Below are 16967 nucleotides of genomic sequence, written 5' to 3'. Positions count from 1 at the left end.
GTACTGGAAAGAAACTAAGGTTACATAGTCAATTATTTTCTTTAAATAATACCCACCCCCCTCCTCCAGTCTTCCATATATACTTCCCTATAAATGTTGACATTGTTTTTTTTTCTAGGGGAGGGGGTGGCAGATCCACAGTTTGTGGGTCCTGAAGATTATACAAGTATGCATTCTATTAGAAAAAGTTTACAAAATTATGAATATAAATTAAGCATGAAAGTGAATATTTATTTTGAATGAGAAAGGCAATCACAACTAATTGCAAAATTTAAAAAGCTGAAATCTTATAAACCTTACAAAATCCTGAAAGTAATATAGTCTTTTTATTAACTAACTACTTGATATACTCCTATACCATTTTTCCACATTTTGCAACAATTATTTTTTGATCACCTTCTAAAATTACAATATTTTCTAAAGAGAGGACAGAAAATTCAAGTTTGTTTGTTTTTTCCCTCTAGCATGGCTGATAGAAAAGTTTGGTATTTTTTTATAAAGTTTTGAAAAGTTTCAGTTTCACAAGTTATTAATTGATATAGCCTATTAGGATTATTGTCAAAATCAGGTAAAATTCTATCAAGTTTTTTCATAGCTGAGCTGAATGATATGGAAGAGGTTTACACAGAACAAATCTGGCCCAATACAGTTCAAAACTTGTTTCTCCATCACTAAACACAACTTCCTGCACCAGTGCTGCCGTTAACCATCAAATAGTCTGACCTTGGTCCATGAACACTTGTATCCATGAATACTAGCAACTGTATCCCTGGAATCATTTCTATAGCAGAGTGTTAGGAACACTTAATTTATACAATTAAAAATATTCCACTAAATGCAAACTAAACGAATCCCTAACATAAACTTCACAAATAGCACAATCTCACAAATAGCCTTGCCCACTCTAACCCCACCTGCCCCAAGGGGAAGTGTGATTGGTGGGGAAATGATCTCAATTGAAGGCAGGTAAAATACCTTACTTGTGCAACTAGAGACATGATCCTCTGAGCACACTCATGAGGCCCCTCTCAGAGTCTTGGAAAGGAGATTCTTTTGCTTCAAGGTCAATCCCTTACTGCCCACCCCTTCCCACCACAGCTCTCCCTTCTGTCTCCCCACTCTCATATACTAACACATTTGAATGAGCCTTGACTGATTTTTATTTCCCCCCCACATCCACTTGTCATTAGACCCTTCTGTTTCCATCTTCAGTATTATCCTTCACCTCCATATTTTCAATCCATTCCTATGCTCAGAGCCAAGGCCACATCTCAATAAGCCTCATTTTTGTTCATCCCCCCCTAAATCTTTTATCCCTTCTTCACTCTATTCTCCAGTTCACCTTAAACAATGGAGAATTACGAATTTCCCTAAAACCTTAGTTTATCCTCTGCTCAAAAACCTTCAGGTGACCTTTTATTACAATAAGATAATTTCTAATGTCAGCCTGCAACTCTAATATTACTTCTACTGCTATCTTAAATGAACTGTCTCCCAAATAGCCCTCCCAGATTCTTTAGATTTGCTTTGAATGATCCCTTTTCTACCCTTATTATCCTTTTTTTTTTTTTTTTTGCATGGAACTTCCTGCCTCTCCTCTCTACTTCTCAGAGTTATACTCATTCATCTTAGTTTTCTATTATTCTTTTCCTTACCCTCTTAGAGGTTTTTTAAAACACCCACAGCCATAGTGATAATTCCCTTTAGGAGCAGATATACAAGGTGTGGCAAAAGTAGGCTTACAGTTGTGAGTATGTAAAAACAGTTTATTCTTGTATTATTATTTATTAATTATTGTATTATTTTCCATACCAACAACTGTAAACCTGCTTTTACCCAACCCTGTAGTCTCTCTTTGGCACTTAATATATGCTATGTTGTGCTTTCATTATTTACTATTTTTATTATATATATATATATATATATATATATATATATATATATATATATTCACTATATATATGTAACATCTTTCTAACAAAATCATCAGTAGGTTCAATTCAATGGCTATTACCAAGCACTTAGAACTACAAAGATGACATACATTTAAAAACGCTTTCTGCATTTAGGATGTTTAATCTTGTAAGTGGGAGGAGATAACAAAAATTACTTCTAATAGAGGGTAGAGTAAGGTAAGAGCCCTACACAGCAATTACATATTGTATGTTAAAAGTTAGACTAACCTTAGTCTCTCCCACTAGATGGCATGCTTTTGAGAGTAGAGACAAAGTCTCTTTAGATACAGTTTTCATATTTCCAGTGCTTAGTTTCTGCAGGAATTGAGCTGTCTATAGTTGGAGGTGTTCAGGTTGGGGCTGGGATATGTCCTACATATCACTAAGGGGATCCAAACACTGACCAGTGGTCTGGATGCAAGGTATGGAGGACACATGACCTGTGCTAGTATATGCATGTCAGCATGACAAAGACTATGTAGAATAATGTGACAGGCACAGAAGCTTTGGAAACAGAAAACTGGATGCCATCCTCAATCCCAAGGCTCAGTTTCCCCATCTACTAGATTGTCCATGCTATCATGAAACCAAGTGAATTAATATTCAGTGACCAGAACCTAGTAAGTATTCAAAAGATTAAGTTTTAGTTGACTCCCATTGAACATGTTATCCATTGTAGAGCTAATCAGCTTCATATTTTGTTGTGTGGGTGTGTTTTTTTTGAAACGTACTTTTCAATTACCTAAATCTACTTTAATCATGGTGACGGACTTGTAAAATGTAAAGGAGCTCTTCTTAGCAGAAGGTCAATGAAAAGAAGCTTTAAAATACTTTAAGTCTGGATTAGGATGTGTATCAAACTAAAATCCCCATTTTTTTAAAGACTGCAGCTAACACTAATGATGGTTATAAACAGCAATCTCACTTACAGTAAGCTGTTTCTTGTCAGACAAGCTGCAAGGAGTGGATTTGATCACCCATATACATTCTATGTGGTCAGAAGCTTAATGTTCAGACTCAGCAGGGGAGAAGGAAAAGTAAGAAGAGTGAATTGGCTTGTGGTGTCATCTGTAATAAAGGGAAACCTTTTCTAAGAAATTTTACTTGAAAGTTAAGAACTCCTAGAGATTTTCACCACCAACTCAGCATGGTGCTATTATTTTGTTACCAAGACACTTAAACTTTGTTTTTCCTACCCTTACAGAGAAATCAATAGTTTAAAATTAGAGCAGAGTAGAGGCTCTTGAGTGTTAATCAGGGCTTGGTACTGAGACTTCTGAGGTTGTTGTAAGCAGCTTACCAGCCATGCATTAAACTTTGTATGTACTCATTGAATAGTTTATAGAAAAAGGATTAAAATAAAACATATGACAGGTTTTAAAAATATAGCAAAAAAGAGTTTTTATAAAACAGTTATCTACTTTTTCCTGTTATCAACAGTACATTATCATAGATTTATTTTGGGATATCTGCCAAATTCATAATATTTTCTCCTCTGGAAAATAGTGTCCCTCCCATGGGGTTAGGTCCCCAATAACCATGCTTATATTTTGTGAACTTCACCCCATTCCTCCCCTCTTCACTGGTGGCTGATGAGTGGTAGATTCCAGGCATAATTTCCAGAAACTCTCGCCCCATTGTCACAGCTGATTCACTAGTGTGAGACACCTGACAATAGGATTCTTCCACCTAGGGATCTAGATTAGATTGAGAGACAGACAGCCAGTCAGTATCTGTAGGTGACGAGAACTAAATATGAGCTTTATGAAAGCAGATATTTGGTCTTTGTTCACAACTACATCTCCAGGACCTTCAGAACAGTGCCTGAAATAAGATACAGGCTTAGAAATGATTGAGTGAATGAAGGCAAGGGATTAGATACTTGAAAATCTAAGTTGAAAAAATCAGATTACATGACTTACATAATTTCTTTGATTTTCTTTAAGAACCACCCTCCTCCTAGATTTCTCCTTTCAGAATATAACCTTTTCCATCCACATTTCTACAAACTCTTGATTTTTTTTAAATTTCTTTATTGATTAAGGTGTTACTTATGTGTCCTTATTTCCCCATTACCCTCCCTATACCCCCCCACCTGCTCATGTCCTCAACCTCTGTTGTCTGTGTCCATTGGTTAGGCTTATATGCATGCATACATGTCCTTTGGTTGATCTCTCCCCTTTACCCCCACCCTCCCCTACCTTCCCTCTGAGGTTTGATGGTCTGATTGATGTTTCTCTGTCTCTGGATCTGTTTTTGTTCATCAGTTTATGTTGTTCATTATATTCCATATATGAGTGAGATCATGTGTTTGTAGCTTACTCTTATTTGCTTTGTATTCCAATGATTTCTTCACTGTAAACTGGAGTGCATGAGAAAGGCTACAATGTTTTGCCAATCTTGTTCTCTTTCATGGTGCCCCATGTATGCCTTGTAAATTATCTGATTAATAACACTGTTGACCACTATGACCTGAACAGCTTTTCTCTCTTTTAATTTTTGAAATAAAGACATTAACTGTTGAAGCCTTTATTTAGAAGGGAAAAATACCATGGTGGCAATGTACATAAAGATGGTAGAGTGGAAAACATTCTTCAGAGATTAAAAATGAGCCCATCATTCCCATTGTGGATTTTAATTCATTCATTTAGCAAGTACTCATTTCGTACATCCTATGTCTCAGGGAAGAGAGGGCAGAACCAAGAGTCAGCTCTGTTTTTCCTGGCCTGAGGGCATATTTTAGGGTAGAATATGCTTTTTGTTTCTGATTTTGAAATTTCCAGATTGTCTAAAATTTTAAACACTGAGACCTGATGTTATATAAATGATACTTTAGATCGGGGGTGGGGAACATCCAGCCTTGGGTCTGCATAAAGCCTAAGAAATCATATGGTCTGGCTGCCGAGGCATAAGGGGTGAGTTAATTTAATGTTTGATCAAATATAGCAGGCTAATTTTTTAATTCTTTTTCGTTAATTCTCATCCAAGAATATTTTTCCATTGATTTTTAAGAGAGAGTGGAAAGGAGGGGAAGAGACAGAGAGAGAGAACTATCAATGTGAGAGAGATACATCAATTGGTTGCCTTCTACAAACCCTGACCAGGGCTGGGGATCGAACCTGCAACCAAGGTACCAGTTCTTGACCAGAATCAAACCCAGGACCCTTCAGTCCACAGTCCGATGCTCTCCACTAAGCCAAACCGGCGAGGGCATAACACGCTATTTTTTAAGCTGATAATTTTGTATGGCCCGAGAATGATGTTATAAATATCCAAATGGTCCTTGGCAGGAAAAAGGTTCCCCACCTCTGCTTTAGATGAACACATTTCCCTTTTTCTTGTAGAAATGGATTTATAACAATAATTTTTCATCACTCTTGCAGATATTAGTCAATGTTTCCTATTTAAGCAGTAACATTATTCCTAATAATTAATACTCTCTAAGCACTAATATACTCTTATTGATACCTATCAACCATGTTCACTTGAATGTAGGATTAAGTTTTACTTGGTTATTAACCAGTCCATAGAAAATTTGTTTTGAGTACCCAGCATGTGACAGTAAGTATCCTTGATGAGATTAGATTTAATAAGTAATCATTTACAGGGGACATTTAAGAGGACAGCATGTCTGTGGGTGGTTGAATGAAACAAACACCTAGATTAGGAAATGAGAACACTGAAGAGGTTAATGGCAAAATTAATCTGTTTCACAGAATTATGATCTGGCTTGCATCAATAAAATTTAATATTTACAATGGACTTATTCTGATCACACGAGTGAATAGGAAACTGTTCTAAAATTTTCACTATCAGGTAGGGGGAGTGGATACAAGGCCTAGAATACAATGTGACCTGTGGAATACTAGCAAACTAGTTGAAAGGTCAAAGGGTGTATCAAGGATACAGTGGATGGGAAGGGAGGGAGATGTTTACAGATTCCGTATTTCTTTTGTTCATTCTACATTTTTTAAAAATTCTTCATATCTGCCAATCCCATATCTTTCATATAGTGACAGAGAAAGTAAGGTTATTTATATGAAAGACCAGTTGCATGGTTATACATTATTACCAAAGTTTATAATATAACCACATTATACTTGTCAAATATTTCTGAGTGTTTTATGCTGACCTTTATCATATCCCAGGAGAAGTATCTGAATATATGATGATTTACATTATGTTCACAATTATTTCCATTTGGAAATTGATGGAGTCTTATAAAGATAAGAAAACCTCAGGATAGTTTGATTCTTAAAATGTAAGCTATTTAACTGGTACTAACAACAATCACGGCACCTTGTAAAATGAAAGCTTTTCTCAAAATGCTGCTGTTTACTAGTACGTGCACTGTTTAAATTCTGTTGCAGATGACATTCACTTTCTGCAACAAACATCATCTGCTATATTCACAGCATATAAGTTTTTGAGGCTTAGTTTGTTACTCAAAATCTTCCTAACAACCGACTTGTGGATGGTACTTACATATTCTTCATAAGCCTCGTGGGCTGGAGGAGGGGGTGCCCTGTATCCTGGCACTGTTGGTGTCCCCCGAGCTCGTGGGGTAGGGACACCTCTTGCTACAGGGGGCACTGGAAGAGCTCCCCGGGTCACAGTGGTCCCTCGAGGAGTGAGAACACCTCGTCCAGGTGGTAAGGGAGGAGGAATGGCACCCCCACGACTCCTAGGAAGAACAGGACATGTTCAGATGGGAAACATGATGAGAGAAAGGAACAAAGGGACTAAAACAGATAAAGTGCTCCTTTTATAGCCGCCACACAATGGGAAGAAACCACATTTACCACCGGGGGCAGGTGCCCATGTGTATGTGTGTGTGTGTGTGTGTGTGTGTATTTAATTGATTCTTCAGAATGTAACATACTTTGATCTCCACAGTAAATACTGGTAAATAAATTTTGTAAATACTGGTTGTGACTTAGTTATGTAAACCATGTAAAATACTTTGGCATTTTCTTTTATAAAACTAAATAAACAAACAAACAAAAACCAACCCATTCTCATTTTTGTTCCAAACTTACCAAGAAGACCCAAATGAGAGCATAGTCTAATCTATGACTTACTGGAAACTGAGCTGCTAAATGTCAATGTCCCCTCCATGCTGGAGTTTGTTGACAGTGATGTGCAATGTTGTCAGTTACCAAAAAAAAAAAAATCTGTCTGCACTTTAATACTTAATAAAAGGTGAAACTCTAACCATGGTGATATCATTCTGTTTATTATAGTAGCTCAAGCTCGAGGTCACTTGAAATCACAGCTCATTGTCACTGATTTATTGTCATGCATGTAATCCCCTGAACTGGTAGAGTCCCTGATACAATTTATTTTCCTCTGGTAACTATGGCGCTAGTGAAATACATTAGGACTCTGCAATAAAAAATAAATAAATAGACTGAATACTCTGCACTACAGTGCTTAACACAAAAGTAACTTGTACTAAAAGCCCTAGATCAAATGGATGCAGCCAATTTTTATGGTATTACGAGGCCTTTGGAAAGGTGGAGTGCTTGTCTGAAGTCTTTGGGCAGAAGCATGGTTATTTCACTTTTTATTATGTCTGAAAGGCTGGCCTGCAGAACTGCTTTCAGCAGGAACACTAAAGCTTTGGGAAAAATAATGATCATTGGGATGTCAACAATCACACGGTTTGGCTGCACCCACAGATGGGGAATGTAGGTTATGCTTTCTGCTGTGAATAGCAGTCAGCTGGCTCTTTCTTGCTTGCAGAAAAGGAGCTCTTACCAGTGAACAGTAAGAATGCTGGTAAAGCTTTTAAAAGTTTTAAATAGATTACAGAGTTGAGGAATAGAAGAATTATCAGAGAACTCATTGTGAGTCTAATGTATAGAAAACGCACTCCTAGACCGGGGGAAGGTGAAATATAAAAGACCCAGAAGGCCAGGTGCCTGCTTCAAGCACAACAGAGCCGAGGAAGCAATGTTCTACATTATCATGATAATGTAATACCATATTCTATATTATCATGGTAATATAAAACACATCTATAAAAAAGCATGTAAAGACCAATATTATCTTTACTGGACCGAGCATCTATCTGTTTGTTTCCTCATAAACAGGGTGAGCATATTTCAAGGTTTGCTCAGTATAGTTCTGATTTACAGCTGTTGTGTTAGCTTGCTGTTCAGTTTAGCATTTTAATACTCTTAAAAGTGTCCATGTGGGGCTAGTAAATTATATGTCACCCACTTTAAACTACATTCACAAGCCCAGGGTATATCACTGAATAATCACAGGTAAGCATTATAGCTCACCAGGCCTGAGGTGGATTTTTTTTTTTCTGATGAGTCAAATCCGATTCTGAATCTGTAACAATTCTTCCTGTTTTAAAATGTTATGATCCTTTCCCTAGATGGCTTGGCTCAGGGGATAAAGCATTGGCCTGTGGACTGAAGGGTCCCAGGTTTGATTCCAGTCAAGAACATGTGCCCTGGTTGCCAGCTCGAACCCAAGTAGGGGGTGTGCAGGAGGCAGCAGTGCTCTCTCATCATTGATGTTTCTATCTCTCTCTCCCCTCTCCTTTACCTCTCTGAAATCAATAAAAATATCTTTTTTAAAAATTTTATGATCCTTGCATCAAATCTAATTTCTTATCCCATTCCTTCATCAAATGTCTCCAAGACACAGCCCTGGCAAACCTGTCTCCAGAATCTGACTCATTATGTCCTTCCCCTGGGGCATTAACCCCAGATCTCTCTTCTCCAATTCAACTCAAGATTCAAATCACCTATTTTAGGATATGGTCCTTGGCTGTACCCACACTATAGGATTCTTTCCTTCATTTTATTGACTTCTTGAAATTTCCTCCCTTTAATTCTTCAAATCCCCATTCTTTAATTAAAAAAAAGGTGAAGGGATTAAGAAGTACAAATTGGCAGTTACAAAATAATCATGTGGATGTAAGGTACAGCATTGCTAATATAGTAAATAATAATTTATAACTTCCAGGTGAGTACTGGAAATATCAGAGGGGGGGGGAACATTTTGCAAAGTATATGATTGTCAAGCCACTATGCTATACACCTGAAACTAATGCAAAATAACATTAAATGTACACTGTAATTGAAAAATAAAATTTAAAAATGTCATCTAGGTATTGTTTTTGCCACTCTGTTGGAAATACTCTTGACTGACCTCACAAATAGCCTACTGATTTCAAAATCCACTCAATTTGTTTACAGTCCCCTTTCCACTTCGCCTCCCCTATTATACTCATCAATGTAGAGCTCTATCTGGAAAATGCCTTCTTTGGACTTTATTACTCTGTTTTTCTCCACATTTCCTCCCTCTTCTTTTGTACTCTTTAACCTCCTTCACTGGCTTCTCTGTTCCTGGGCCCCCCTTGGAATATGGGTGTCCCCATTTTCTGTCCTCTATCCTTTTTTCCCCCCTCATGGTGCACCCTGCAGTCCCTAACTCTAATGATGGCTATTATCTGCTTCCTTCCTAACACTTGCCATGTCCCAAATTATGGGTTTTACATCAGAAGGTTCTTAACTTGTCTGCACATTAAAGTTACCTGATAACCTTTGAAAACTTCCTAATTCTAGGCCATACCTCTGGCCAATTAAACCACAATATCTAGAAGCAGGAGGCCTCAGTGATCCCAATGTGCAGACACTTTGAGAACCCATGCCTTATACCACCATCTAATTTTAAAATCGTCACAAGCTTTTTATGTAGCCATTTCTACTGGTAAGCTGTTTTAATGGTTCAGAACCAAGGCACGGAAAGTACAAGTCACCTGCCAAAGGTCATGCTAGCACAGCCAAAGAGTTAGATTTAATTATAGGAATAATTGGTGCCTTCATTTAACTTGGTTGTCACACCTAATCTTAGCTGATGATATAACAGTCTCTAACCGGGATAGACATCACAAAGTTATCTTTGTCTTGGGCCCTCTTTCTTCTCCAATACCTAATTAGGCAATAATTCCCACAAATTCTAATCTCTAATCCTGTCCTATATATCTACCCTCCAAGTGGTGTTCATTTCTCTTTTGGATAATGGACTTGTCTTCTCTCTGGCTTTCCTGCCATGAGTCAGTGTCTTTTCTCTATCACCCACAGTGATGACTGAGTAGTCTTTTTTAGAAACAAATATGATTACTCCCCTCTTTAATACACTCCATTAGTTCTCTGTACTGATTCTCATTATAGGAAACAAAAGCCTTCAAAATCTGCCCCTAAGGTTTCATTTTCTACTGTTTGCTCTCACTCAGCATGTAGTGATGAAGGGTGTTAGAGATGTCATATATCTTTTTTTAAAAAATATATTTTATTGATTTTTTACAGAGAGGAAGGAAGAAGGATAGATAGTCAGAAACATCGATGAGAGAGAAACATCGATCAGCTGCCTTTTGCACACCTCCTACTGGGTTGTGCCTGCAACCAAGTTACATGCCCTTGACCGGAATCGAACCCGGGACCTTTCAGTCCGCAGGCTGACGCTCTATCCACTGAGCCAAACTGGTTTTGGCGATGTCATATATCTTAAGTTTAAAAATATTCCAGGTACAATTCTTTTTGAATATGTGTAAATGTTATAATTAACTTAATAAAGACACAATTTCATTAATATGTAAAAATTAACATTAACATTAACTTCTGTTTGAAAGGTTTTCTGATCAATATAATTTTCTGTTTGAGAAGGTTTTTCCTTATTCCTTATTTGTAGATACATTTCATCATGTGGTTTGAAATAGAAGACAACAGAGCTCTGCTCCATTTACTTTCATTAATGTTAATACATTAAAGATATCAATATAGCATTGAAAGTGAGGTTTAATTATCAACAGTAATTGTCTTTTCTTTTTATGTATGCAGTATTAGATCTGTAAGACATATGGGATATTAAAAACCAAAAGCTTTCAGTCAAAATTTTCCTTTCAAATAATTAAAAATCTAGACCATAATACAGTATTCTTTATTAAGTCATTAAAGAGATTAAAATGTTAGTACAACATTTTACTGAAATAAAAATCTCATATAGTTCACTCAAATATGGCAAATGTAATATTACATTAAGCAACATTAATAACAAAATAAAATCTATTAATGCAATGATTTTATAATCTCAAAAGCAGGTCAATGCATTATTTTTTAAAATTGGCTCAAGGAATATAAAATGGGAACAAAAATCTCTGTAGACATAAACTGTCATTTTTTTATTTATAAGAGCAAAAGTTCATGATTTAAAACATATGATTTAATCATTTTAAGATACCTGCTATGTCATTTCACAACCCAACATAATGAGTTTAGCATCATAAATTGTTTTATTAAGAGGCTAATTCCATAAAAAGTATGTCCATAAAAATGTTATGTCACATTTTTAGCAATAAACAAATGTTTCTGGATAGCATTAAGAATTCTGTTTTTATTTATTAAAGATAAAAGTGTAAAAAAATAAGTTCTAGAACATTTTCAGAAGTGTTGCCTTTAGTCAAATGTAATTTTAAGAATTGCCACATTTTACCTTTAGTTATTGCCTTCATGTTTTATTTGGAAATTTATCATTCTTAACTCTTTTTTTTTTCTGGTAAGTAAGAAACTGTTTGAGGCATTTATGATTTAAATATTAAAATAGTGGTCTTTTGACAGTGCTGGTTGAAAATATTTGAAGCATAATTAACAAATAAATTGAAACAACAAAGTATCCTAGACTCTCTTAAGATGATTTCTATGCACTATAAGAAATAATATTCTAGATCTATGTCTTTCAGAGATTTGAAGGCCAACTATAACAGGGTGAGAGAATGACGGAGTTACAATGTCTGCGTGTGAAGGCTATGAGTATTTTTTACTTCACTTCTTTGCAAACCAGTGCTTTCTGCTGAAAGCTTGACAATTTCAGAATCCTACAAAACAAATCCTCTCTGATGGCCAAAGACATTGCACAGTCAAGTGTAACTAAACTTTAAATACTCTTACCATCTGCCAAGCAAGAAGTATGCTTCTGGCTTTCTGTAATGGTTATATACATGTATGTACATATATATACACATATGTAATCTATGTATGTATAATCTATCATCTATCTATTTATCTAACATCAACTATCTCTATACATAGCTGGCAAGTTAATTCAAGGGTTACTTAAGGCACAGACAACATTTGTAACTTTCTCTTTACACAAGGTCATCCTGATTCAAAAGCATTTAGTGTGTCATCTGCATGTCTTAATCCTAGGGACTGAACCAAAAAGCAGAAAGACTCAGGTTTGCTCCTCTTATTTTTTAGGGTAATTGTTTAGAGCTCAAACTGTGATTCCTGGAGTCAAACTACCTGTTTGACCTGGGGAAAAAGTCTGATATCTTTCTGTATCTCAATTTGCCACCTGTATATAATATTTAATCTTGGTATGGAGATTTGATGAGTTAGTTTTTGCAAGTTCTTATGTACTTTATAAGCATTCATTGTTGTTGTTTTTTAGAGGTGGGGGTTATTGTTGCTGAGGTTGGTGTTGCCTATTCCTTGCTGTGATCATGCCACAGAATAACCCAGCAAAAGCTTGCCAGCCTTATTGGCTGCTAATTTACTTAAAGTGAAAACCAATGTACCTTGAAGGCGTTGTGGGGGCTATTCTGATCCCTCTGCCTCTAATACCTCTGCCACGACCAGAGTCTTCTGAGCCATTTAAGTAGGATAATTCACGCAGTTGTTCCTGACGAATTTCATCATTATAGTCCTAGAAAGAAAAGAACATAATCTGATGAGTTAAAAGAGGGTCTGAGGTCCTTGGAGACTAACAAACACAGTAAAAAAGGAAATTTTTCATTTACTTTCTGGACTTTATATGCAAATATCTAAAATGATATAAAAGTGTATATACTTTAAATTCTTATTTGTACATAGAGAAATTGAAGTTGCTTTATTTATCAAGGAAGTAAGTACTCAGCAGGAAATCAGGTGACTTTTGTTGGGATATCACTGATGTGTTAGCCAGGAAAGGGAAGATAAAATCTTGGCATGAACCAAGGTGATGATTGTTAACAATAGAATTAATGAAAAACAACTTATGACTGCATGATACTCATATAACTCCTGATGCATAAACCAAAAAGGGGCAATCTCATGGCCCACAGTAGATACTGAGTAGATATTTTATTATGTTAAAATAATAAAAAAGTGCAAATAATAGGGATAGTATCAGACAACTGGGAAGCTATCAAATTCAACCAAACAAATTGATAGGCAATGTTTAAAAATAAGACATTTTCTGTGTCCTAGCATTAGGCTGACAGAGAGTGATAGTGATAGCATAAGGCAAATTTCACAGTAATAACCAAAGACTTAGTCAAAGTCAAAGGAACTATCCATCTTTCTTCAATGTGGAAATGTATCAGTCACTCAATATGACCAAAGAGTATATCTGAGTCACTGAAGATGAATGCTATCTTAAAAAAAAAAAACAAACAAAAAACAAACAAACACAAGTGTCAGTCTTACCTGTTTCTTCTTTTACTAATAAACACATGCACCTGATTAAACACTACAAAACTGAGTAATTGGTTCTGTCCAAAACATCCACTGAGATATTTGATTCATATCAAAATGTTCTTGAAAGTTGGTCCTATCCAAAACATCCATGAGTTTATTTGGTCCATACCAGATGGTCCTTGATATTTGGTGTCAAAAATATCCATGCTTATAAAATGTCCCTGAGTTAAAATAGACCATAATGTTTATTTACATTTCTGGTTTACAGAATTAATACATAAAATATCATTTGTTTTACTGGCCCAATCGTGCTGTGGCTGTATTGCCCCAAATAATCCTTCTTGCCTAGGTGTCCCAGCTGGTAATGGCTCATGGGGTTAGGTACATGGGTTAAGGTTCTAATCTTGCAGAAGAACAAAATTTATATTAAGCATGATTTCTGAGAAAGAATCTTGCAGTTAGAGAAATGTTCATAGGACAAAACGTTGAGGAGGGGATCTCCTGATGCATGATCTGTTAATATTTCAACACATATCAATAATCTTTTGGGCATGGACCAAATGTGTCTATGGATGTTTTGGACAAGATCAAATTTCCTGCAAGGGTTTTTGCCAAATAGTCAATCTGATTAAATTGTGTTTTTTTTTTCAGTAAAAATATATTTAAGTGAAATTAATCTAGTAGATTTTCTATTGCTGAAAAGAGGTTTAGGAGATGAGACTAGAAATATTTGTAAAAGCCAAGCTAACAAATGTTGTTTGAGACTTAGTTGTAGGACCAAAAATCAAGTCTATTATCTCATCTCGGTTTAAAAAGAAAAAAATAAAACAAATGGAACTACATCACACTAAAAAGTTTTTGCACATTAGTCCTGGCCTGGTAGCTTGATTGGTTAGATCATAGAACCAGTATGCTAAGGTTGTGGGTTCAATCCCTGGATAGGGCACATACAAGAATCAACCAACGAATTCATGTATGGAACAACAAATCTCTCTCTCTCTCTCTCTCTCTCTCTCATCAATGAAAAAGTTTTTGCACAGCAAAGGGAACTTTCAACAAAGCAAAAAGACAACCTACTGAATGGCAAAATATATTCTCCAGTGATACATTTAGTAAGGGGTTAATATCCAAAATTTATAAAGAACTCACACACTCACACCAAAAACAAACAAAAAATTCAATTGAAAAAATGGGTAGAGGACCTGAATAGACACTTCTCCAAAGAGGACATACAGATGGCCAATAGACATATGAAAAGATGCTCAATGTTACTAATAATCAGAGAAGTATAAATTAAAACCACAATCAGTATCACATTACAATAGTCAGAATAGCTATAGTCAATAAATCTACAAAACAACAAATGTTGGCAAGGATGTGGAGAAAAGGAAACCCTTGTTCACTATTGGTGGGAATGCAGATTGGTATAGCCATAATGGAAAACAGTATGAAGGATCCTCAAAAAATTAAAAATGAAACTGCCTTATGACCCAGTGATTCCATTTTTGGGTTGATACCTGAAAAATCCCAAAACACTAATTCAAAACACTATATGCATCCCTATGATCATTGCAGCATTATTTACAATAGCCAAGCCATGGAAGCAACACAAGTGCCCATCAATAGACGAGTGGATAAAAATGTGGCGCTGCATATATACAATGAATAGTACTCAGCCATAAAAAATAATGAAATTTTATCATTTGAGACAGCATGGATGGACCTAGATGGTATTATGCTAAGTTAACTAAGTCAGACAGGGAAAGACAAATACCATATGATCTCATTTATATATGGAATCTAAGGAACAAAATAAAAAAACAAACAAAATTGGAACAGACTCATATACTCAGAGAACAGACTGATGGTTGCCAGAAGGGAAGGGTTGGGGGGACTTAGTGAAAACGTTGAAGGGATTAAGAAGTTCAAATTGGTAGTTGCAAAACAGTCACCTGCATGTAAAGCTCAGCATAGGGAATATAGTCAGTAATATTGTATTAACTAAGTATGGTGCCAGGTGGGTACTGGAAATATTGGAGGGACCACTTTGTGAAGCATATCATTGTCTAAACACTATGCTGTACACTTGAAGTTAATGCAAAATAATATTGACTGTACACTGTAACTCAAATAAAATTGAAAAAAAATGCCAGTTTAGCTCTACTTATATACGTTATACTAACATGAAATAAAAAATGTGTGCATTCACCTATACACCTCTATCTAGAAAATGGCAGGTTTGCTTTCAGCCTATAAGAATTTCTAAAGCACAGGTTTACTACAAAATCTGTCTTGATTACAAGCAAAAGTACTAGTCCATCCAAAGGCATTTCTTTCCTTTTTTTTTTTTAACATGTTTTCATTTATGTTTATCCTCTTAGTGCCTGGTTATTATAATAATGGGCTCAACACCATTGGCTGACAGAAGAGCTATACAGAAGAAAATTACAGTTTCTAGCCAGTCATGAATTATTAAATTTCTACCTCTGAATTTTCTCATTCAAGCAACAACCAAACTGAAGAATAAACATACTTATTATTTTATTAGGATCAGGGAATATGATGAATTGCTACTTCTGAATGAACTGACAAGCCACCATGAAAATGAAAAATCCCATAATTTTCCATGTATATTCCTAAGAAGAAAGGGGATCTTTGCAGCTTCTTATCTGAGGAAAACCAATGGACTCTCAGGGTGCTTATGAATTGTTAAAAATGGATGCATTTTCATTGTTGGCAACACTGAAGGTTGAGAGAAAAATGAAGAAATTGCAGATTAATTTAACATATGTAAAAATCTATTCTAGAGTATATATATTTGATGCCAGAATCAAAAAATATAATAAGGTTGGTGGAGTCCTATTCACTACATAATCATAAAGAATTTCCCTAAAATGTCATTACACCAGGAAAGTCTAGGAGTTTCCACCTCTCTTTCCTTTGGGTCAGATATCATAGTGTGAGGGCTTTCCAGCCTTCCTTGTCTTCCTTATTTATTTATTTTTGTTACAGAGAATGCTCCTTAATAAAATGCTTACATGTTTAATCCCAAGTTGCCACCTGCCTCTTGGAGAACCCAAACTAACATACAGAGTGTTGACACAATCAAGTTCCTAAGGTAACTAAACTGAGAGCTTCGGTAAATCTGTTAACCTTAAAGCTGGTGGAAACAATTACATCAACTTACTCTGATGAAATGGAAGTACTTGCCATTCATTTATTTAAAAATCATTATATACAGATTAAATTTAAAAAGATTTCTGATTACCAAAGGGTATAGTAAATGTTTTTCAATAAAATAAATTGCATTTTTTAACTTTTCACTTAATAAGAAAACATGAAAGATTCACAGAGTGAAACTTTGGAAAATACAAAGCATATTTTGGGCTGGAGAGTAGAACCACATGGTTGGCACAGATGAATTGTGGCAACAATGTAAAGGCTAGTGTGTACATTTGTGTTTTGGGGTAAGAGAGAGAGAGAATACTGGCGACTGTAAGAAATTTAAAAGTACATTAGTGGGAAGTGAACGTAT

The 16967-nt window shown here is 35.6% G+C and overlaps 1 protein-coding gene across 2 annotated transcripts in view; it reads right to left on the bottom strand.

The window, feature by feature from the left end:
- The window catches only part of KHDRBS2 (KH RNA binding domain containing, signal transduction associated 2), a 554124-nt gene that overhangs the window by 175869 nt on the left and 361288 nt on the right, over positions 1-16967 (bottom strand). For both annotated transcript variants that reach the window (XM_080667042.1, XM_080667043.1), the window contains exons 5-6: positions 12553-12680; positions 6441-6639 (exon numbers count right to left, since the gene is read on the bottom strand). In XM_080667042.1, the coding sequence (XP_080523168.1) occupies positions 6441-6639; positions 12553-12680 (327 nt within the window). The remainder of the gene's footprint in view (positions 1-6440; positions 6640-12552; positions 12681-16967) is intronic.

Source organism: Plecotus auritus (genome assembly GCF_963455305.1).
Source record: "Plecotus auritus genome assembly, chromosome: 4".
Classification (NCBI taxonomy): domain Eukaryota; kingdom Metazoa; phylum Chordata; class Mammalia; order Chiroptera; family Vespertilionidae; genus Plecotus; species Plecotus auritus.
The sequence above is the reverse complement of the archived record's forward strand: the minus strand, read 5'-3'. Positions and strand labels throughout refer to the sequence as shown.